The sequence below is a fragment of the Physcomitrium patens genome, chromosome 19 (assembly GCF_059467195.1).
Source record: "Physcomitrium patens ecotype Gransden chromosome 19, ASM5946719v1, whole genome shotgun sequence".
Classification (NCBI taxonomy): Eukaryota; Viridiplantae; Streptophyta; class Bryopsida; order Funariales; family Funariaceae; genus Physcomitrium; species Physcomitrium patens.
The window spans coordinates 8,051,434-8,075,268 of NC_143428.1; the positions used below are offsets into that span (position 1 = coordinate 8,051,434).

The 23,835-nt window shown below is 30.8% G+C and overlaps 1 protein-coding gene across 1 annotated transcript; it reads left to right on the forward strand.

The window, feature by feature from the left end:
• Positions 1–1,225: 1,225 nt before the first annotated feature.
• LOC112295746 (uncharacterized) lies at positions 1,226–5,255 on the forward strand. The gene is made up of 8 exons (XM_073529079.2): positions 1,226–1,603; positions 2,025–2,237; positions 2,577–2,768; positions 2,931–3,130; positions 3,355–3,436; positions 3,843–3,948; positions 4,189–4,281; positions 4,672–5,255. Exons 1-8 carry the CDS (start codon positions 1,496–1,498, stop codon positions 4,740–4,742), a joined length of 1,065 nt encoding a protein of 354 aa, XP_073385180.1. The 5' UTR covers positions 1,226–1,495; the 3' UTR covers positions 4,743–5,255.
• The last annotated feature ends 18,580 nt before the right edge of the window (positions 5,256–23,835 follow it).

The window sequence follows — 23,835 nt, forward strand, 5'->3', positions numbered from 1 at the left end:
CTAGGATAACTTCCAATTAGTAGAAGTTTAATTCACTTACTTTTAGTGATTTAAAGAAATTAAAAATGAATGGATTGAAAATTAGATAAGAGCTAAAATTTCTAAAAATTCTATAATTAATTCATTAATTGTGAAGTAGAATAAACTTTGAATTAGTAGAGGTTTACTTTAGCTCACATTTATATAAGAGAGAAGATTGAAATGGGAGTAATTGATATGAAGTATTGTAAAATAGAAAACATCCTTGTTGATTTGCTAACAAAAGCACTAGTAAAAGATAAGCATCAGAAGTTGAGTAAGACTTTAGATTTAAAAGCCTCTAATCAATAGCAAAGTGAGATTATTAAAGTGAGAATAAGATATTATGTAGAATATATTATCTTAGATAAGTTATTAATGGTCAAAAGGTAGCAAAAGAGTGAAGATAAGTTATTAATATGGTGGCTAGGATTTTAAGTAGCAATTAGCTTAAGATGAATCTAGGATTTAATTAAATGAAGGAAAGAAAGATGAAAATGATTATAGATGAAGTTCAACTACAATAGACGCAAACTCCTCCTATAAGTAAAGTGTGTTGGAAGTGAGAAGTATCTCATTCCATACTTCTCTTGTATGCAACATTTTTGATTTCTACTTATTTGTGTCTTGCTTGTTATATTTCTTCAATAGCTATAAATATATATAACATGATTATATACATTACTAATTTTTTTTTTTGTATGGCTTAACTATAAATCTTTCATAAATAAATTCCATTAACTCTAAAAGTTTCTTGAACCATATAACATTTTCAAGCTAATATTAATGAAATAAAATTCAAATACTTTCATAGTAAGTAACAAGTTATATAAAAATATATTTTTTTTTAATTTCAAATTATTTTTACAATTGTATCAAAATAAAATAATAAATAATAAAAATATTAATAATTAGTTATTTTATGTTCTTATTGTAAAATTTTCAAAACTATTCTACATAAATAGTTCTGAATGTTGATTATTGAATGATTTCCTTATAACCTAAAATGTATTAGATTTAGTATTGTGCTTTTAGATACTTCCACAGTACTTATCCACGTTCTCGAATTCACATTGATATGTTGCGAATTGGAGTTAAAGGTTTTTATGAAGTTATCATCCATGATATGTCGGCTGATATACACATTCATCCCCGAATTTCATCCATCCAGACCTTATGCGACTCTTCCAACTTCTTATTCCTCTTCACACTCGGGGTTTAAGAATTAGGGTTTGGGGGAGCTGGAGATTTCGGCCGGTACATTTGATCACCATTGTGATCAATCACTCGGAAGGGTCTGAGGAATAGTGTTTTAACGCAGTTAAGAGCAGAAGATTGTGCCCAGATTTGTGCGTATTGTGTTGAAGAGGTGCACGGGTTGATGACTTGTCCGGAGTTTGTGTACGTTTAGTTTGTTTCCGCGGATTTGAGACAATTTGCGTGCAGGGGTGGTTGTTGCGGCCCGGTTCGTGTCGACATGGCTTTGTTTATGCCGAATGGAACGGATGTGCCGGAAACGGATGCCGAAAGGGCTGATTTGGACGCCATCCAAGCACTCAAGGAAAGCTCTGCGATTGAGTACAAGGTACGAATCTCTTGTCTCATAGACTTGCGCTTTCATATTCAGTTCGGCACCGTGTATTGTTTCACGTCATCTCCCGGGGCTTAAGTTTGATGCTCTACAATTCCAGTGCTGAAGGCGAAGTGAATCTGCACTTAAAGTTCTAGCTATAATCTGCATTAATTCATTTCTTGTTTGGAACCATTTGCTTGACGAGAGCCTGTTGTTGTCTAGCATGTAAAATTTGCAGGTTATGCACGCGTGGCTTCCAATGACTTCTGTGCTCCGCAAAATCACAACGTTGTGTGGTAGATATTTCCAGTTAGAGTTGCTATTCAATGTGGTCTCGGGTTCTACTTTTATAAGTATCAGCTTTATTCGTGTTAGAGTGGGCCTTAAGAGGTTTCAGCGTGCTGACTCATGATTCACGTGCTATCTGGTGTAGGAAGATGGTAACAAATTCGTCAAAATGGGGAAGAAGCATTATTCAGATGCTATAGATTGCTATACTAAGGCCATTGGTCAGAAGATACCAGATACACTGCACAATTCTGTGTGCTACGCCAACCGTGCACATGTCAACCTGCTTCTTGGTAATAATCGGCGTGCCTTTGAAGATGCACAAGAAGCAATAAAATTCAATCGAGCCAATGTTAAGGTGTGTTGAATTCAAATTCATTAACAAACAGTCACCGAATTGAAAAGGACACATTTGAACATTTGATGAATAGCCTGCACCAATCATCACGTAGAAAATGATAGAATTAGTACCGAGGCATGCTAGTGGTACATCGGTCGTTTACTATTTGTACACTGTTCAGGTTTTTCAAGGGTTAAACGTGTAAATCACATGTTATGCCGCACTACACCAGCTAACCAATTCATTAGAACTCTTTGAATAAGTGAACAAGCTAATTTTCTGTGGAATAAGGGTGCCTTCCATTCCGGAATCAGGTTCGGAAGGTTCTGATTTCCTGGAAACATCTTTTTGGTGCAGGCGTATTTCCGTGGTGCTAAAGCTGCGCTGGCTTTGAAGTTGATACCAGAGGCATTAGATATGGCTGAAAAGGGCTTGGAACTCGATCCGTTAAACACTGAACTCAAAAAAATTGGAGACCAAGCTAAAGCAATACATCATGAGGAAGACGCTAAGAAAAAGCGTGATTCAGAAGCCCTTGAAAAAGCCAAGGTCAGTTTCCAATGTTGTATCAACGTCTGTTTACCTTGAGTGCAAGATTCTGGTGAGCAACTTATGGTTCTTTTTATCGGAGTTTGAGTTTGAATTTTAGTTTTATTTAACTGAAATGAATGTTTACTTATTGTTTGAGATTGATTCTTTTGAGAATTGCAGAAATTGACCGCATTGTTGGAAGGAAGAACTGTTAACATAGGAAAGGCGACCTTCAATCATTTAACAGAAGGCCGAAAGCCATGGGTAGATAAGAGCGCCATGATTCATTGGCCAGTTTTATTCGTTCACGCGGAAGTGATGGTTTCAGATTTTATTGAAGACTTTTTTGAGATGGATACATTCGGCGGACATCTGGACATCATATCCTTTGCAATAATACTGTTCTGCTATGTATTCAGCTGCAATTTCTTTAACTGTGATGAGAGGGTGTGCTGCTAGTTTCTTTCTGTTAATTGTTTCGCTCCAAACCTGGTCCTGGTATACGCAACTTTTCAATTTTCGTGTAACTATATAGTAAAATGCTGTTCGGTGTCGTTTATTGAATTACGATTTTTTGATGCTTCGATTTCCTTAATGACTGAAACAATTATGGCGACGGTTCGCCCAGTCTACTTTGGGATACAAGGCATGAGTACACACGCGAACGGGTGGAGCTTTATTACCTTGTACGTAAGAACCTCATCTTTGTGTTTATTTCTAGCTTTAGCCCATTTCGGTTGGTTGAGTTGCGCTGAATGTATTATTCCTAATTTGTGTACGATCCTGTGGGTGCTTTTTAAAATTTTAAAATATCAACCTTTATTTTTTGAATTTTTTGAACTTTTTGAATTTTAAATCGATGCGGCATTTGTGGATAGGTCCTATTGAGCATCTGCAATATGTTTACCTTTATGTGTGTATGTGTCTGTTCCAAGGGAGGACCGTCGGAAGTTGACTTTTGAAAAGGTTCTCTCTTGAGAATAATCCACTCCATTGAGCGGGAACTTTGTGATGTTGAGTTACCGTTGCACAAAATTTCACAGGGTGTTTTTCATAACTTAAGCCGCAGTGTACTGTTGGTTTGTGGTGTAGTCCAATGCTGCAAAACCTCTCTCAAATAAACACGTTGTGCGCTGGCTGTTGGAGAATGATGTTGGACGACAATTTAAGGATGTGAATGATGACGATGACAGTGACGGTGATTATATTTCTTTTTTTCCGCTTCATTGGAAGAGATTGAGCCATTGTAGAGTGGTTACGTGTTTTGTGTCTTGAGGATCTAGTGTTTCAGTCTTGGTTTTTAGGAGCTCTCTTGTATCACTCATTCCTAAAAGCATCTGTGCTACTTGTTGCTATAGTTGGCTTGCATTCGTTCAAAATAGTACCATGACCTCGATGCATGGATAGGAAGGAACCGTAATACTACGTTTGTTCACAGATTACAAGAAGCAGCGGTGGGTTAAGGTGGATGAAAGGGCAACCTTACACTCAGTACTATCCCGTCCTGACCATATTATTTCAGGCATTCCAGGTATAACTTTTATCCTTGTGGGTACGCCTTGCTAGGATTCAATGCATTTGTAGTTGTGCAGCCCAAGAAGTGAAGCTTCAACAAGCCTGGTTTTTTTTTCCTAGAGGTGTCAGTTTCAGTGTTGGGCCTCATTTGTTGCTGATAACTGTTTCTCTTATTTCTCAATAAGACATACTAACATCGTTCTATCTTCGGTGAACTCAATTACACGAAGATCCACAAGTTGTAATTGGGTTGTCCTTGCGTTTATTCCATTTTGTGAAATGTAGTTATTCTCATTCATAATGTGAAGGCTATCGTGGCTAATAGCCAGGTCCCTGTTAAGTCTGTAGTTCTTGATGATAGAATTTATTGTCTATTCACCAACACGATGTGGTATGGTGTTTGCAGTGTTCTTTGTTGTTGCAACTGGAACAAGGTTCTGTAAAACATTCCTCTCAGGTGGATGGTCTATTCCGTGAGCACCAATTTCAAGATGCACAACCATTTGTCATCATCCATTGAACCAAGGCGTACGTTCTCACGACTGCACAGAACCACTTCAAGAAGCTTCACGTGATTTCGATGGCTTCGGATACGCTTCCTCTCAGCTTGTGAAGCTCACTACCTAGAGCAGCTATGTAAAGTAACCTTTAGGCATCTGCATCCATTGTTCTCATTAAATTGAAATCACTGTACACCAGTGTGAGAAAGTTTAAAAGAAACAAAAAAACAAAACAAGAAGAGTGACTCATCGTGCATTATGATGGGATTTGCAATGTTTTCAATTTATTGATAGCTAACTGAAGGTTAGGGGAATAGCTATACAGCCACTCGGAGAAACAGTATTCTCACAGCTCAGTTGCTGCGGGTATTCTAGAGCTCGACCAGAAAAGAAGGTTACACGCTGTAAGGGAACCTCGTTTCTGGGGTCTCATTGTCATGCGATATATGCAATCCTCGAGCTGAAGTTAATCAGCAAGCGCAGTGTTCCATCTCGCCATCTTGCCATCACACTAATAGACGAGAGGTGTAACTCATCTCTTTGTAAGCCCATCAGAACACTACGCTTCCAGAGTCATGTAATTGTTTCCACACTAATGTGATTGATACAGATTAGTGCATTGTGTTAGTTATATTTCACAGAAACAGGGAGTCTGGAGGGACAAAAAGCAACATAGAAAGGAAAAGAAAAATGGTCAGCACTTTGTCACGTGCTTGGAAGGTTGTGTCGTAGGGTCTTGAGCATTTGAGCCACAGTTTTCTCCCCTACTAATGATTCATTACTGATATGTTTAACCTGATAGATCCTCATCATCTGTTATCAATCCTGCTTGTTTTTGCACTATTTCTCCAATTGCGTACAGAGTTCAAACAGGAGATTTTTAAGAAGTGTGAGTTTGTACTCTAGTATTGGCATGGTGTATTGTGTATGTACAGGCAGGCACATATAGATAACCTGTTCCTGTCCACTTTTTGCAACACCTGACTCCTCATTTGTGCTACCCTACAGGAGTTGCTGGCAGCACTTGCGTCCCTAGTTTTAAGGGGTCAAATCTCAAAGTGCAAGAGCAGAGACACAATAGTTGTGACATGGTCATTTTTAATGTATTGCATAATGATTTGTGGGAACAACAAGTACAACCGGTTTTTAGCTTTCTATTATTTCCCCCCTTGAGGCTGAAAAAGAAAGCAAAGCATCGGACCTCTGAGTGTCCATACCTGGATGTCAAAGTCAGCCTTTGTCACTATACGCTGGTGAGTCACAGTTTGTCCTTCCTTTCGAAGTATCTGTCAAAGCTGGTGTTAAGGGAGGGGAGGGAGATCTTCTTCCCTTTCCATGTTTCATGTTGCTTGCCTGGGTGGCTCATGTTCCTCACCCAGCTCATCTGCCACAATTCATATCAAGCCAAAATTCAATTCAATTTAATATATACATACATACATATAAAAAATCACAATTCATAATAAAATACTCATATATATATATATATATATATATATATAATCCAATTGGTCAAGGCTTTTTTCTAATGCTATCATACAACCATTTTGGATCCCACTTATGCACCCATTTGAATGCAAGAAAAGGGCCTTTTACAATTTGGATCATGCAATCTTTTGATTTCATCATTGTGTGTTGATGCTCCTTCGTGAAGCTACTTTTTTCAACTCATAGCAGAGCCTTGTTAACTTAAAGTGCAAAAAAATAAAAATAAAGCATGAGAAAGTGCTCATTGGGTACATGGTGTGATGGGATGGGATGTGGGGTTCAACTTAATTATTTAGGTCGTTATTTTGTTTTTAGCATCCTTGAAATTTTGAGGGTGTTGATATTTGTGTGCAGTGGGGGAATTCTGTTCTCAAAGGTAAGAATTGTGAAAAGGGGTTGAGAGGGTGTATTGTCAATGGAGCTTGTGTCCTCCCATTTAGGGTATTGCCTTCAATCACAATATTCAACATGGTTGCTATAAGGAGCCAATTATTACTAAAACAAACATCTTGTTTGTTAAATTTTGGCTTCTATGGGAGTGTCCTCTGAAGCATGATGAGCTCCACATTACATGGCATTGTGCAAACAGGCTAAAATTAACCACAAGGCTTATTCAAAACCAATCTGTGTGACAATTCCAGCAATTCTTAGTTCTTTTGTTGAGAGGTGTATTAATGCAACGAAGGTGAATCACAATTTCAACAACTTATAGTTAATATGAGATAAAACAACATCACACTTATCAATTTCTTTACATATTATGACAAAATATAGAGATGTTATTATTCAACTTGCATCATCTTCAATTGTTAAGCTAAAAATTAATTTTAGTATCAAATTTGATAATTATTCTTTTAAATCTTAATTAATAGGTTATTTAATGGCACATCAACTCTTTTACATTCCTACAAAAAAATACTTCTACTAATTAAGATTAACAATTATACATTAAAATATGTGTATTCATTTGGATCATTCAAACATCTTATAGTGAAAGAAATAAGTTGATATTGATAAGAAGCATTATAATTTTTTAATATTAAATTAAAATATATTATGCAATATCATCTAAAAATGAAGCAAAACTAATATTTATATTTTTAAAATAAAAAAATAAAAAATAATAATATAAAAAATAATTTTGTATAGCTATAATAGAGATTATGTAGCTAGACTATTATGTAGCTAGACTATTATACAACATCATCATAGAAAGATCCTATAATATCAATAAATTCTTTGATTTTTTTTTTTAATACAAGTTAGTTTAAGATCCAAATAAATTCTACCTTTGCCTTATTAGATTCTAATTCCTTTGATTGTCTCTTTGTAAATGAATGACTAAGTATGACATATATTTATTAAAAATATACATAAAAAATTCATAGATAGTTAAATTTTATCTTTTGAAGATACCACCTTAAAAATAAAATAATATATATGCTTGTAAAAATTCATAAAATTTAATGATATTTAATATCTTAAAATCTTTAAGCAATTTTATCATTTGAGATTTTTTTTTAAGTTAAAAATCCTCAATCCTTAAAGACATTCATTATCATGCATTCTTAAATTTCTTCTTAATCTATCTATAAATATATAAATATATAAATATAATTTACTATATTTAAAAAGTCAAATTTTTACACGTTAAAACAAAGGTATTTATACAATTTTCAAAATTATAAAAAATATTTATTATTTATATAGCACCTGCATTCATTCAAATATACATTATAGAAAAATTATAAAATAATTTAAAGAATAGGAAGATATTTTTGACAAACAGATTGTCAATATTTTGCCTAAACATTAGTCTCATGATTATCAAATTTACCTTTACATAAGAACTCAACTGCCATTCGGATCAATTTACAACTTATTTTAAAAACAACCAACCATCTTCAACTAACACATTGATAATAAAAAAAATAAAAATAAAAATAAAAAACAAATTAAATAATTAAATCAAATAAAATATTATTAATTTATTAATAATTTAATTTAAAAGTATTAAATCCTTGCAAATGTATGTAGATTTTTAAGATACTCACCACCAAAAACATTCACCCTCCTGTTTGATATAAGAATAATTTTATCCACTAAGTAAAACTAAGATAAATATTAAAATAGATCTAAAAGGAGTTCGTAATCTGATACATATATATATATATATAGATAGAGATACTTAATAAAATATAATATTTTTTTAATTGATTGATTTAAATACAATATTTTACCTTTTGGAATTACAAACAATTTATGAATTTATTGAATTTGATAAATAATGAAGTTTCTTAATTTTAAGATTTAAATGTAGCTTATTTGAATAAAACTCCTTCTAATTTTAAAAATAAAAATAAAATATTAAAAAAATATATTTTTTATTAACTAAATAAAAAATGAACATAATATACTTATACTTTATACAAGCTAAAACGATATATATAATATTTCATTTCAAATAAAACTCTATAGATAAAAAAAAAATTAAGTTCTGAATAGAATAAATTTGACAATTATAAAAATTTTACATAGTATTTGATAGTGTTTAGGATTTGAAAGCAGCTATGAAGTATATATCAAGAACTTATTTTATTTTGTAATTATACTTTCAAAAATAAAGTTTAAGAAAAATATAGAATGAATTAAGGATTCAAAATCAATAAGCTAAAATTTTAAAATAACTTTTAATATATTTTTTTATTGTTGAAAAAAAGTGAAATTATTTTTTATAAAAATAAACATATAAAATTTGGTATTAAATATAATTTTATAAAAATAGGTACATTTAATAAATTTTATTTTTATTACTTTTTTTCTTAATTTTTTAATTAACAAAGATTAATTATGAGTTTTTTTTAAAAAAAAGAAAAAAAAAATTCTTACCTTAGTCAATTTATTTTAGTTATAAAGATATAATTTTGAAGTTGCATTGAATCTAAATATAACTTATATAGGTAAATAGAACCTAGTATTTTATGTAAAAACTTGAATTAAATTGTTGTCAAGCTTGTTAGATTATATCTTTGTCACAATATGTATTTAATACTATATATTATTCTAAAAATAACATAATTTGCAAGATATTTTGTATAGAAATTTCTATTGTTAAATCTTCATTTTATAATAATTATATGCATCAAAAGAAGTTGTAAATGATAAAGATCAATTAATCATTTTTGAAATGAAAGAAATTATATCTTTCAGTTAGAAATTCAACAATTTTAAATGTTATAATAATTTTTAATAAATAATTTTTTAGTATGTTAACAAACTGGTATTACCAGCAACAAATGGTAGCTACAACTTGTCAACCGACAAAGCGGTGTCAACCACCCATTCTACTTTGTGTTTAATAGGAATTACACACTCTATTAACACTTGCACTTAATGACATATTAGACTAACTCAATTTTATGATGCCCATCATTTCTTTGAATTTATAATATTTTTCACAAGTTAGATCTTTGGTCAAAACATCCGCAACCATGACTTGAGTACCGCAAAAAACTAAGTTGATGTTGCCACTCTCAATCTTTTTACAAAAAAAGTGATGCTGAATTTCAACATGCTTTATACAAGCGTGGAATGTAGAATTCCTTCAAAGAAAAATGCAACTTTGATTATCACTGAAAAATAGTCAAAGGACAGTCTTGTGAAAATCCAATATCTTTAAAAAAACCTTTGAAGCCAAATTGCTATCTTTGTAGCATGAATAACTGCCATGTACTCAACTTTGGTGGTAGATAATGTGACTGTTGGTTGCTTCTTGCTATTCCAACTAATTGCACCACCAATCAATAAGAATGTATAATTAGTGGTTAAACATCATGTATCAATATCTCCTACATAATCTGCATCATAGTAATCAATCACTTGTAAACTCAAAGAGCTTTTACTATATTGTAGTACATGATTTGATGTACCTTGAAGATATTGCAAAATGCATTTCAATGCTATCCAATGTTGTGGGCCAAGATTTGCCATGTATTAGCTAACAACTCCTATTAGATATGAAATATTGGTTGAAGTGCCTATCATTAAATAGACTAAATTACATACTGTATTTTGGTATGAAATTCCTTTCATTACTTCAACTTCCTCACAAATTTGTGGATTCATGTCTCTTGATAATTTACTATTAGAATCCAAAGTTGTACTTGAAGATTTACAATCTTTCATGCCAAACCTTTCAAGGATATTTTCTACATACTTTTGCTAACTAAGATAGATTTTACATATCTTTCAATTCTTCATAATTTGCACACCCAAAATATAGTGGATTTCTTGTAAATCCTTCATTTCAAACCTCTCAACTAAATTTTTCTTTATTTCTAAGAGAAGTTCTTTATTATTGGACACAAGCATCAAGTCATCCATATAGAGTGAAATGATGATGAAGAATCTATAAATTGTCCACAATATATAAATGTTATGATCAGCATGGTTTTTTTTTAAACTTTGTGAGGCAAAATAATCATATATCTTCTTGCACTATGCCCTACGAGATTGTTTGAGCCCATAGAAAGTTTTAGAGAATTTACACACCAATTGTTCTTCACCCTCTAATATATAGCCTTCTAGTTGCCCCATATATATCTCTTCTTGAAGATTTCTATTTAAGAATATTGTTTTAACATCCATCTAATGAACTTCCAAATCTTCAACTACAGCTAGTGGAAGAAGTGTACGAATTGAGGTCATTTTTGTCATTAGAGCAAAAGTCTCATTGTAATCAATACCTTCTTCTTGTACATAATCTTTTGCAATGACTCTTACCTTATAGTGCTCCACTGAACCATTTGCATTATATTTGAACTTGAAAATCTATTTGCAATCAATTGATTTTTTGTTTGTTGGTAATAGTCTCAAAGTCCAAGTCTTGTTGTGAATAAGACTTTGGTACTCTAAAACCTTTTTTTTTTTTTTTTTTTTTTTTTTACTTCTAAGTATCATCTCTTCTCATAGCTTTAGTAATAGTAGCTAATTCTTCTATGCTTGTGTAAAAAGCATATGCCATATATGCTAAAGATATGAATGACTTGAAAGGAATCCAAGCCAATGTTGATTCATTAGTTACTTATTGTTGTGCCAAAAGTCAAGCTCTTAGATGCATCATTACAAGTAAAGATAGAAATAGAGGTGGGATTGGAGGTAGATTTCAAGCTACATGTTGTTGTCTAAGTGCTTGAGCTTGTGTTCAAATATCTCAAACAGAAGATGAAGATTTAATAGTTGGTTGTTGGTGACCTTTACCAATGTCCAAATCTTCCATTGCATCTTCAATGTTATTTTCTAAATTTGATGAAGATTCTATAGGATCAATTTTAATCCTTATTTTTTGAAGTTTATTAGTAGAAATCTCCAAAGTCTCTTTTGTTTCTTTAAAGTCTTCAAACTCAACAAATTTAACATCACAAATCTTAATTATGGAGCCATTTTCAATATTATACAAATAATAGCATTTAATATCCTCAATATAGTCTAAAAATGTATATTTTCTATTTTGGAATCAAGTTTTGTATATTTTTTATGTGAAACTTGCGCATAGGTATTACATCCAAAGATACAAAGGTGTTGTATTGAAGATTTTATACTTGACTAAATTTCTTCATGTTTTTTACTTCCACATCTGTAGTATGAGCTTGATTAAAGACATATATTACAATATTGATGGCTTCTGCCCACCATGCATTCAAAAGTTATTTATGCTATAACATACACCTTGCACTCTTAAATAATATCTCATTCTTGCAATCTGCAACTCCATTTTGTTGAGGCGTATAAAGCATTGAAAATTATCTTTCAATGTCATATTTTTCACAAAACTGTTTGAAGGCCTTAAATGTGTACTTTCTACCATTGTCACTATGCAATTTTTGAATCTTCAAGCCCATTTGTATCTCAATTAAAGCCTTAAAAATCCTAAAGTTATTCAAGACTTCAGACTTTTGTTTGACGAAATATACAAAAACAAATTCTTAAAAAATCATCAATAAAAGTAAAAAAGTATTTGGTTCTTCTAAAAGATGTTGTCCTCATAGGACTATTTATATTGGAATGTATCAATTCCAAGAGATTTGTTGTATAAGTACTACTTTTTGTTAGAAAAACATCATAATATTTTTCATAAACATATCTCATGCAAAATTCTAACTTTGTGTCCTTGCCTATATTCAAATGAATGACCATATCACCTACTTGTAGTTTCTTCAAGTCCAAAATGCCAAGATGATCATATCATTGATGCTAGAAATCAGCCTTATTTAAATTTTGTTTTATCTCAATAACAAAAGAAGTCTTTTTTATCTTCATCTAAAGATCTCAATAGCTTATACAAGCTACCATGTCTAACATCTTTGATGGTTGTGTTGTCTCATTTCATAAAACATGTATCAGCATTAAAATTAACTTTGTAACCTTGATTTATCATTTTGCTAACAAAAAGAAAAATTTTAGCTAATCTTTCAATATACAAGATATTATGTACATCCTTGTAAATATTATTTAAAAATTAGAAAGAAATCTTATCCTTCTCTTTGATGGCAATTCTAGTATCATCACCTAAATAGACTTTTGGGCCTTGTGGTAGGTTTTTGTAATTTGAAAATCAACTTTAATTTCTTGTCATGTATTAAGAAGCTTTAGAATGAATGTACTATTCTTTGTCACTCATAGTGACATATAATGCAGCTACAAAGACAAATTCATCACTCTTTTGATCTTCCTTGTTTATTATATTAGCTTGTTTTTTTTAAAAAGTCTTCTTTAATTTTTTTTGACTTCTTGTCCTTCTCTTTGGTCCAACACTATCTCTCATAGTGACATTTTTTGCCACAATATTTATATTTGACATCCTTCTTGTAATCTAATAAAGATCGTGCATGAATATGAATATGGGAATGTGACTTGGATTTTCTTTCTACAACCAATGCCACCTCAAAGATTGATCTCACATTCTTGTCATGAGACTCTTCTTACAATAATCAAGTTGTGACTATTTATAATATTAGTTTTGTTGGAGATCTTATTCTTAGTGTCACCACCAATGTCCACTATGATTCCAGGAGACTCCGCAGTAATGCTATTACAAAGTGTGTATCAGAAATCTTTTCACCAATAGAAGAAAGTTGCTCAGCCATCTCTTATAGCTTGTCTATATGCGTGACAATGTTATCACCATCACTCATTTGCATAGTATAGAACCTACGAATCAAATATAATAGACTCGAAGTATTTTTTTATACCTCGTATGTTGCTTCAAAATCTTGTATGTTGTCTAAGCGCTAGTCTGCCTTACTCGTGGTCAAAAAATTTGTACTTGTAAGATATACACAAATTGTAGATACTACTCTCTGGTCTATATCCTTCTATTTCTTTAAATCTTTTCAATGTATTGGTGATCCAATAGATTTTTTGTATTTTTCATAGATAACCTTCTATAAATCCTTATGAATGACAACAAATCGGATTTTTTTCCTTCCACAAGTATTAACTGTCTCCATCAAACTTCTCTATAATACAATATTCTATTGCCATCATATAAGAAATACACCCTTAATAGAAGAAATTAGAGAAAAAAAAGAAGAAATAGAAGGTGAATAGAAATCATATCTAAGTAAGATTTCATACCTACTTATAGACTTTTTGAGTATTAATAAAAAAAATATTTAAAAAATTATGAATATTCTCAAAATATTTTTAAAATATGTAGAATTGAATCATTAGAATTTTCAAAAAAAATCAACTCAAAACTCAAAAAATTGTGATTTCTAGAGCTTTCTACATAAAATTATGTCTAAAAACTTGAAAAAAAAAAAAAAAAAAAAAAAAAAAAATTGGAGCTCTCTAGTCTTACTAGAATTCTTTCGACTGTGCTAGCTCTACTCTCGCTACTAGGTTTTGCCACTACTATAAGGTTCCATTGCTATTGGTAGACCCCACTATTGATCTGATCAGATCAACAGCTACAAGCTCTAACACCTATTGCTTATAATACTGAAATTTGAAAATGTTCTTTTTCATTCAAAATTAATACCTTGTTGCTTCAATTATGAACTACCAAAAATATTAGTGGCTTGCATTCTAGGCTCACTAGAGGTTCAACTCTTCTCAAGTTAATACAAAAAATAATATTTCCTCAAAATTGATCAAAAGATTAAGTCCTTCAAAACAATCCCAATTGATTCATTCAAACCCTTCAAAGGGTAAATCTAGAGTACCAAGGCTCTGATACCATGTGAGAAAATAAATAGGAAGTGTATTGCTAAGATAGAAGTTTTATGAAGTAAATACAAAAGAATTTTCTACCTTACTATCAAAAATTCAAGAGAACAAATGCTTAAAATGAACCTCTACTTCTATTCCTTATATAGCACAAGTCCATGGTCTAACCACATAGACTTTCTAGTATGAACACACAAATAACTAGCCTAGTCAACAATGTCCAATTAACAAGTGGATACTTATCTTGTTAGGCCATGTGATGACATAGTAGGCTACGGCGGCTAAATAGTATTACCACCAATAAATGGTAGTTACAACTTATCAACAAGCAAAGCAATGTCAACCGCCTATTCTAATTTATGTCTAATAGGAGTTATACACTCTATTAACAATTATTCAAAGATAACAATAAATATTGTAATCTTTTAAATAATTTCATATATAATTAAAAATCTAAATTTGTATCAAGATTTTAGAAAGTACTCTTTAATATATTAAAATTTGATATACAATTGACTTTAATTTTTTTATTCTTAAAGTGATAGATAAATAAAAACATATAAATGAATTATTTAAAAATTATTTCAAAAATGACATCAAATACCACCAAGATAATAAGATAATACTTTTTCTATTAAATAAAATATTGTATAAAATATTTTATATTTTATATATAATAAATTTTTAAAATTTTTTATATTATTAATAATTCAATAATTTAGTTTTAAAAAATTTAAGAATTTAATAATAGAATATTTAGCAACTTAAATATTATTATTTCATAAAAGAATAAAGATATTAGGGAAAGAAGTTAAATAATAATAAAAAAGAAAGAAATAAATAAATAATAAAAAAACAAAAAATAAGTACAAATATATTTTATTTAAAACAAACTTTATTTAAATTTGGTACTAAACTATAGTTACTTTATTATATCATCAAGACTAATCAATCTTCGAATAAGTTGGATTACTGAAGGCTTAGAAATTTTATTATTTAAGAAAAAATTGACTTAATTAAATATTATTTGAAATTCTTAAAATCAATAAAGATCCAACATGTTTTTTGTTTGTCTTTCATTAATTCTAGTGATAGCAATATTATATTAAGAAAAAATTAACCACGTTCTATTAAAATAGATAATAATATAAATTTGAGAGATCTAAAATTTAGAAAATTTATTTAAAAAAAAAAAAAAAATATAGAAAAAACTTCAAAAGAATTACTGTAATTATTCCAAACTTTATAACAATCAAAAATAAAAGTAAAAATGTATTTTAAAATTTATGTTACTTAAAAATAAATGAAGAAATAATATATGAAATACATATAATACACATAAAATTATTCCAAAAAAAAATATTAGATAGAAAAGAAAAGAAAAAAAAAATTGAATATAATAGTATTTATTTTTATATTATTGAATTAAATAGAAATTTAGAAGATAAATAATATAATTATTAAGAAACATCAAGTAAATTTATTAGGTGGGAATTAAATCTATATATTATTTTAAATATGCATATGATATAGAAACTTCTTTTAGACATTATCCACCTTTATAAAACTATTATATAAACAACTCAAAACTCATATGCTTGGATTATAAGCCTTGTGGTTTATTAGAAGCCTCTGCATGAAATTTCTAGTGGTTAATATATAGTGGAAATATTAAGATCTTTTTTTAGTCTTATTGTTGTATGTTATATTCTTTAGTCTTAATTCATCGCTTCTAATTCATTTATAATAATATTAAAATAAAATTATTCCAAAAAAATACTAACATATTTATTTTAAAATAAATCTTTTGAAGGTATATATATATATATAATATTCTTATACAATATAAAATGAAGGTGAAACTTTTATTTTAATATAATATAGTTGTTTTATTTTTTCTTTTTTCTTTTTTTTATGATAAGAATTAAGATATATATTTTTATTTTTATTTTGAAAAAAAATCTATAGGATGTTTTAGACTTTTGAGCAATTTTTATTTCTACTACAACATCTTGTATATTGTGAACACAAATATAAACATAAATTTTCTAATTTATTCTACGAGTATCAAAAATTATAAATATTCAAATAATTTTCTTTAAAATTTTAAAAGGTTGTGATGTGAGCATATAACCAAGAAAAGACTGCATATTTTGTATGAATTTGAAAATAAATTGAGTGTATAATATAAAATTTCGTATATAGTATTTTTTATACTGAGAAATAATACTACAAAAAAATACATTAATTCTCAATTATTTATAGAAAAATAAAATTAAATAAATTTAAATTTAACCATTGAAAAATTATATATATATATATATATATATATACCTTCAAAATTTTCTTCTTTGGTTTTTTATCTTTTAGACTTCTTTTCTTCTATAATTTTAATGTCTACATTTTAATATTTAAATATTAATTTTATTTAATTTTTAAATTTTAGTTTTTAAAAATATATAAAAGGAATAATTAGTTTATTTATTACATTAAATACAAAAATTATTTATATGTTTTTTAAATTTCTACTCTAATATCAAAAACTAAAAATTTACTTATTGTGCCTCTTTACATGTTCTAAATAACTTATTGTTTACTTTAATAACTAATCCTTAAGTCCTTTACTCATGGAACATAAATCTTATTTATTTAATATTATTATTATTTAATCCAATAAAAAAAACTATATGTAGTCCAAATAAATATCTTTATTTTATTAATAATACTTTTTTATTTTCTTTTTACAATTTTTGTCTAATTTTATATTTAATTTTTAAAATACATTATTTTAATTACAAATACAATGATTTTTTAAACCAATGCGATCAATTATATTACAATATTATTATTATTATGTTAATGTTACAATTATATAAAATCTTCTACTATAATTTTATAAAAAAAAAGGTTATGTAATTAATTACATCAATTTATAGTTTTTTTTTAAAACTAATACTTAATTAGTAGTTAATAGAAGCAAGATCAATGTTCTATAGAAGGCATTGTTATCAAGCATATATTATATTTGTCTACTAGAATTGTTTTTCTTCTTTATTTCTTTAGTAGTATTATGTTAGTTAATTTATTTTATATTAGTTTTTTATTATAAAATATCTAAAAATATAAAAAATTAATAGAGAATAAAATGATTTGAATAATGTGTTGTAACTAAAACATATATATATATATATATATATAAATTAGATAGCATTCATTCAATCAATCAATTAGGTCTAGATATTATGATCTACATTGTAATAAAGTTATAATATTTTATAATGTAAATTTAAAATTTTCTACTCATCATATCTGTGATAGTAGATTAGAAGATTTAAAATAATACAACCTTGTGTGTCATGGTTCTAAAAAATATGAATCTTAAAAAAAATTAATCTAGATTTTTTTACAAAATTTAAAAAACATAAACTAAGAATAAGCTATTAATTTTTTTATTAGAATTATTTTTTTAGAACACATTGATTTATTTTATTTTATATAGATGTTTTATTTTTCATAAGAAACATATCAAAAACTGATGACTAATAATTAATTATGTTTGCAAGTTTCAAAAAAGGTTCATACATTAAAATTATATCAAAATGGATAAAATCTGGTCTTATAAAAAATAAAAATAAAAATAAATGTCTTAAAAAAGCATATTAAAATTTAATTAATTTTTTTAAACAACTTTTTAAAATAATATTAAAGTATGTCTTTGTGCACATTATTTATTATATATAAAATCTACATAATCTTTGTGTGAAAATTATATATATCAATCAAATTTTAAAATGTATTTTAATGATAATAATCAATAGAATTTAAGTTTGTACAATATGTTTTTGGTTTATAAATGATATTTCTATTTCTGTGAGAGAAAATTACATTTCTTTGTGCTATAAACATGCCATGATTCCTTTGCAGTGATACGCTTAGAATACAAGAAAACATTACTACTTATTTCTTAAGACTTTTATTGGCCTAAGAAACAAAAGTCTACCAAAAGCATCATTGTTATATGTTACATGTATTGGATTAAAAAAACCTTTGTATTGCACCTGTACAGTTTCACAGTTACTACCAACTCAAAACTTCCTTGTACAATCTTCTATTGAGATGGCTCTCATTCCTTTTTAAAAAAAAAAAAAACATTATCAAATAAACTCATTGATTTCAAATAAACCATGTGCTTTTGTTATGCTTGTTCAGCTTCAAAGTAATGTTAAGAAAGCACTTAAAGCTCGAAATCCTCACAGCCCAATAGACCAACAGCTATGGATGTGTAAAAGAGAAAGATGATACTGCACCACACAAGAGAACAACAAGTAAAACAGATGGAAAGAACAATTAGAAAGAGAAGGAGGAGGAGGGAGAATGAATGAATTGTCCTTTGTACAAAGAAAGGGTAATGGGTTTAGAAGAAGTCAATCAACAGAGGAAGCAAGGGAAGAGACAAGAAGAGTCAGAAAGAGAGAAAAGAAAAGGTATAAAAAAATAAAATAAAAAAGCTGGGCATTGATTGAGTATCTTCTGCTGCTGCCTCTCTCATGCTACTGGACACAAATGAGGAGGGGGGGGGGGGCACATTCCAACATTGCCACACACACCCCCACATTCATCAAAGGTTACTAGACCTAGGACCACATACACCTTTAGCACACAAACCAACCCCATAATAAAAGAGATATAAGAGAGATATCCTTTCAGTTGCTTTCTTCCCTGCCTTCCTTACCACAACATCACCATTGTCCTCATCAACCATTTTCTGTGATGCTTGTTTCTATTTATATACAATAGTGTTGTTGTTGTGTATTACAGGGTATTTTATATTATATTGGACTGTAGTGATGTGGCATTGCAGGGGGGGGGGAGGGGAATGTTCTTTGGGGTGGTTCCTCTGCACACTCAAGTGGCCCATGATTTGGCTTCTTCCTGATCTGCTGCTGCTGCTGCCCCCCTCACCATCCTCCTCCCTCCCCTTCATCCTCCTCCTTCCCCCCTTTGGACAGTCCTCCCTCCCTTTCCCATACCCATAGCCATGTCCTGCCCTCCCCAATCTCAGCCCAACCCAACCTGAGCCAACCTTCTTCCTTCCCTCCTTCCTTCATTATCCTGTGCTTGCTTTTCCCACTCTCTCTCTCTACGAAGAGTGCAAGGTGCTGCCTGTTGCAGCAAGCAAGCAAGGTCAAGTGGGCTCATGACCCCCTCCCCCACACTTGGGGGTGGTGCAAGGTTCCCCTTCTCCAATTCCTCCACCACAGAGACTTACTTATAGAGAACTAAGGACATAAAACATTCATCATAGCATTAACAGAAAAAAAAAAAAAAAAAAAAAAGAAGGAAAAAAGTAATGAATCCATTATCTATTTTACTTTGACATGAGTAGTTTTTTTTATTTGTCTTCTTCCTTCCATAATGAATGTATAATTATATGTAAAATGTAATGTACCCTCAGTTCATACATATATATATATATATATATATATATATGTATATAACAAAGGCATTAACAAGCAACACTGTGGATAACTAAAAGTTGGATGTGCTTTGGAACATCAAAGAGGTATAAATAATGTGGAACAAAAAATTACTTTATGTGTATAATATAATTTAAAACATTAATATATGCATGTATATATACTATATAAATCATACATGAGAACAAGGTCCACTGTATCAAACTATTGTCCTTGTACAAATACAAAAGGAGCCATTTTACTGGTAAAAAGTGTTGGAACTAAACACCTTCAAAAGGAGAGTTTAACTAATCACCAGCTACTTAATTCTATTTAAAAGAAGATAAAATTACAGATGAAACTATAAACTTTATCAAATATGTCAATGTGACTATCATATTTCAAAACCCAATTGTTCATATTCGCACTATGCATGCATGCAAAAATATGTCAAAAAGCTTGCATACAGCACAATTTGTAGGAGTTATATAAAAGAGATTCTATCAAAAAATCTTCAAATGTATTGGTTTTCTTTTTTCTGGTATAGTTTAGTTTCTATTTTAATTTTTATGGCATAGAGGAATAATTTTTTTGCAATTTTTTTTTTTTAAAGATCATTGTGTCAAGTTTTCTATATATATATTATATATAATAATGAAATCTTACAAAGATATCTTGTTCAATATAAACATAAAATGTTTTAAATGCTTTGGTTTTATGAGATAATAAAAAATGAGAACAAACCACAACATAAATTGAACTATTGTCTTACTTTAAGTATAAATACATCACCTCATAGTCATCCCTAATAATTATAAAAACATTGAGCTTTCGAGTTTTAAATTTTATGTTGATATTTATACAAATAAATAAATAAATACTTCTAAAATATTTTTAAAAATATATCTCTTGAGACGGGCTAAAAAACCAAAAATAAATAAAAATCAGGTGACAAAACCATTCATACTATTTAAATAAAAAATATAAAAATAAAATAAAACACATTCTACATGAAATTGTTGTCACATGGCACACAAATGTTCATTTTACTTGATGTAAACCCAAATTCAATGAGATATCTTGCTTTCAACCAACCAAAGGATTCGAAAGTTGCAGCCTCTTACCTAGTTTGATGGAAAGAATCCCTTTGGAAAGAGAGAATAGTTTTATTCTACACAGTTTATTGCATCTAGGTCATAAAACAAAGAGAAAATAAGCAAGTAATATCCTCACATTTGTTTTTTTTCTTTAAAAGATATGGGTCAACCATTTACCAATTTGGGAGCGAAGCCAAGACAAAAGACAACCTTGGACAAACCTCATGTCACTCAGGACAACCAATCAACCAACCAATCCTTTACTTCCACCGTTTAATGATCTCCACAAATTCGTTACAAACTTTCAGCTCTTTCTGTGACATGTAATAATATTATTCTTTGGTGAATTCTATGTTGACACTCTGTCATTTTGTGTCTTTTTTTTAAAATATCTATTGGAGAAGATTCGATTCAGTCATTCATCCCCCCCCCTCTGATACCCCGAATGTCAGTCATCAATATAGGTTCTGTTTTTTCCTTGAAGAGCATATTGGGGAACAGACATGGGAACGGGGGTGTAAGTTTTAAGGCACAAAAAGGAAAAGATGGGCTCAGGACTTTCATGAAGGGGAGAGAGAGAAAGAGAAAGAGAGAGAGGTGTGGTGCATCCGAGGGGAACTCAACAGCGAATGGGTGTCAACGCACGACCAGGAGGAGGGATACAAACATACACTATATTATATTCCCTTCCCTTCCCATCCTTTCCTTCGTTCCCTTCGTTCCCTTGTTCCCTTACTGTGACTGTCTGTCTGTCTGTCTGTCTGTCTGCCATTACAGCTCCCCATTCACACTCCGCACCCAACTGGCGGTGCTGCTGTAGCTGTTCCTTTCCAAAACCCCCCCCCCACTAGATCCACGTGGCGCCCTTCGTCGGAATACCGGCGGCGGTTTTCACAGGATCTCATTGCTCCATAAAAGGAACGGACAGGAAGCTGAGCTGGCAGCATGTTGCCCCAACATCCTTCTGTCCAGTTATGAGAAGATCCTGACTGGACGAGTTAAGGATGCTGGAGCCTCCTTTTGTCATAGTGTGAGTGCGATACATACACATACACATTTTTACAATTACATTTATATTTAGAATGGAGGTACTGTTTTGTTTGGTTTGTTTTTTCTGAGTGAGCTATGGAGGAGGAAATGGAGAGGTTGCGGCGTGGGGACGCCGTTTGCCAGTTCACCACATTTCCAGATCAGCAGCCGCGTCATCCGCCCTCTCTCTTTCATGACATGGCTGCCAGCTTGCAGAACGGATCGGGCATAGAATAAATCCATGGACTCTTGGGATGCCGTGGTCACAAGAAACGCATGGATCGCCGCGCCTCTACTCTTTCACCGCTATCACGTAGACCCCTTCCCCTGCCCCCCCTAATTCCGATAGCTTTTGACCAACCATTGACATGGAAACCCTATTTTGTGATTACCTTTGTGTACCTTTGTGGGAGGTCAAACTTACCCTTTACAAAAGTAAGTAGGATTTATCGACCACTATTCCGTGCTCTGTACCCTTCAAGTAATTAAGAGTGGAAACATCCTGCTGTTTTTGTTGATGTATCTGTACGATTATTTTGAGATTGGACAGTTACTTCTCTTGGTGTAATTTGCCAACTTTTATTTGGTTTCTCAAAAACACTTGCCTATTTTCTGTGATCAACAGAAGAAGTCATGTTTGTGAATTAAACATGTATAAACTAATAGATCGTTAAATCTTTTACAAATATAAATAGATGGGAGTTTCAAATAAAACTGATGTTTCACCCAAAAAAGAAAGATAAATAACACAAAGGAAGAGAAGATAGCCATATTTTGAAGTTACAAAACATTCCTATCTTGTCACTTTCATCATTTCATAACCTTGTATTTTTCCTGTCCACACCCCCCCCAAAAAAATTTTATTTTATTTGCACTTTCCAAAGGAACAAAAACACTCTCGGAACAAATTTGGTTTGACTTCAAAATTGTTCAACATAACAGAATAGATCTATGATGGTAAAACAACAAGTGCCTCTCAACCATAGATTTTATTCCCGTTCACTTTTCACGCGCCTAATGATGTGTTTGCATCAAATATCCAACAATAGATTCATGAATAATACAATGGCAAAACCTCCCATTTTTAGGGTAGGATTCGAGGAAGCCTGGCAATGATTCCATCTATTATTATTTTCTCTAGCTTGAATATACATTTTCTGTCGCTTTTTGAAACACAAATCTCCCTTCAAAATGAGAAACTAATAAAGTAGGAGAAAAAGGAAGTTCACTGTGTGCGAGGCATGGTATAGTCATCAATGATGACTAAGGCAGGAGGCCAGTTCTGAGGTGACAAGTTGGGCTGAAGAGCCTCCACCCCAACTAGCCCACCCCCTAATAATTACCCACCTCCTATGCCCCTGACACACAGTCCAGCTAGATGAAACTCATCCCACGAGAGGGCGACCATGGCAAACTGAAGATGGTTCGGACATTTCCAAGTCTCGACTCGTAGTTGGATCAAGTACGAGAAGGGGGGAGGTCTTCGTCAGCTTGGACTTGAAGAACTTTACGAGGCAAGGCTTCGAGAGCACCCGATATGGGCAGAAAACAAACGGGGGCCTTACACCGTTCTTCTTGTCAATATTCGACAAATTCCTAGATTCGGAGCAGAGATCTAGTGATATTCAGGATTCCTGGTTGACAAAGCAGGGGCCAGTGGGGAGCAGATCCTCTATGTGATGCCTATTCTGAGTGTAATATGAGGGGTGCCAAGTTAGCTCTGGGGGGGAAAAGCCACTGGACAACATTCCCCGTGCTTTAATGAAGTCAT

Bases quoted from the DNA above. Each gene is read 5' to 3' on its own strand.
- LOC112295746 (XM_073529079.2), top strand. From the start codon at position 1,496: ATGGCTTTGTTTATGCCGAATGGAACGGATGTGCCGGAAACGGATGCC. The intron at 3,131-3,354 runs CATATCCTTTGC...TAATGACTGAAA, and splicing joins TTCGGCGGACATCTGGACAT to CAATTATGGCGACGGTTCGC. The intron at 4,282-4,671 runs GTATAACTTTTA...TGGTGTTTGCAG, and splicing joins TATTATTTCAGGCATTCCAG to TGTTCTTTGTTGTTGCAACT.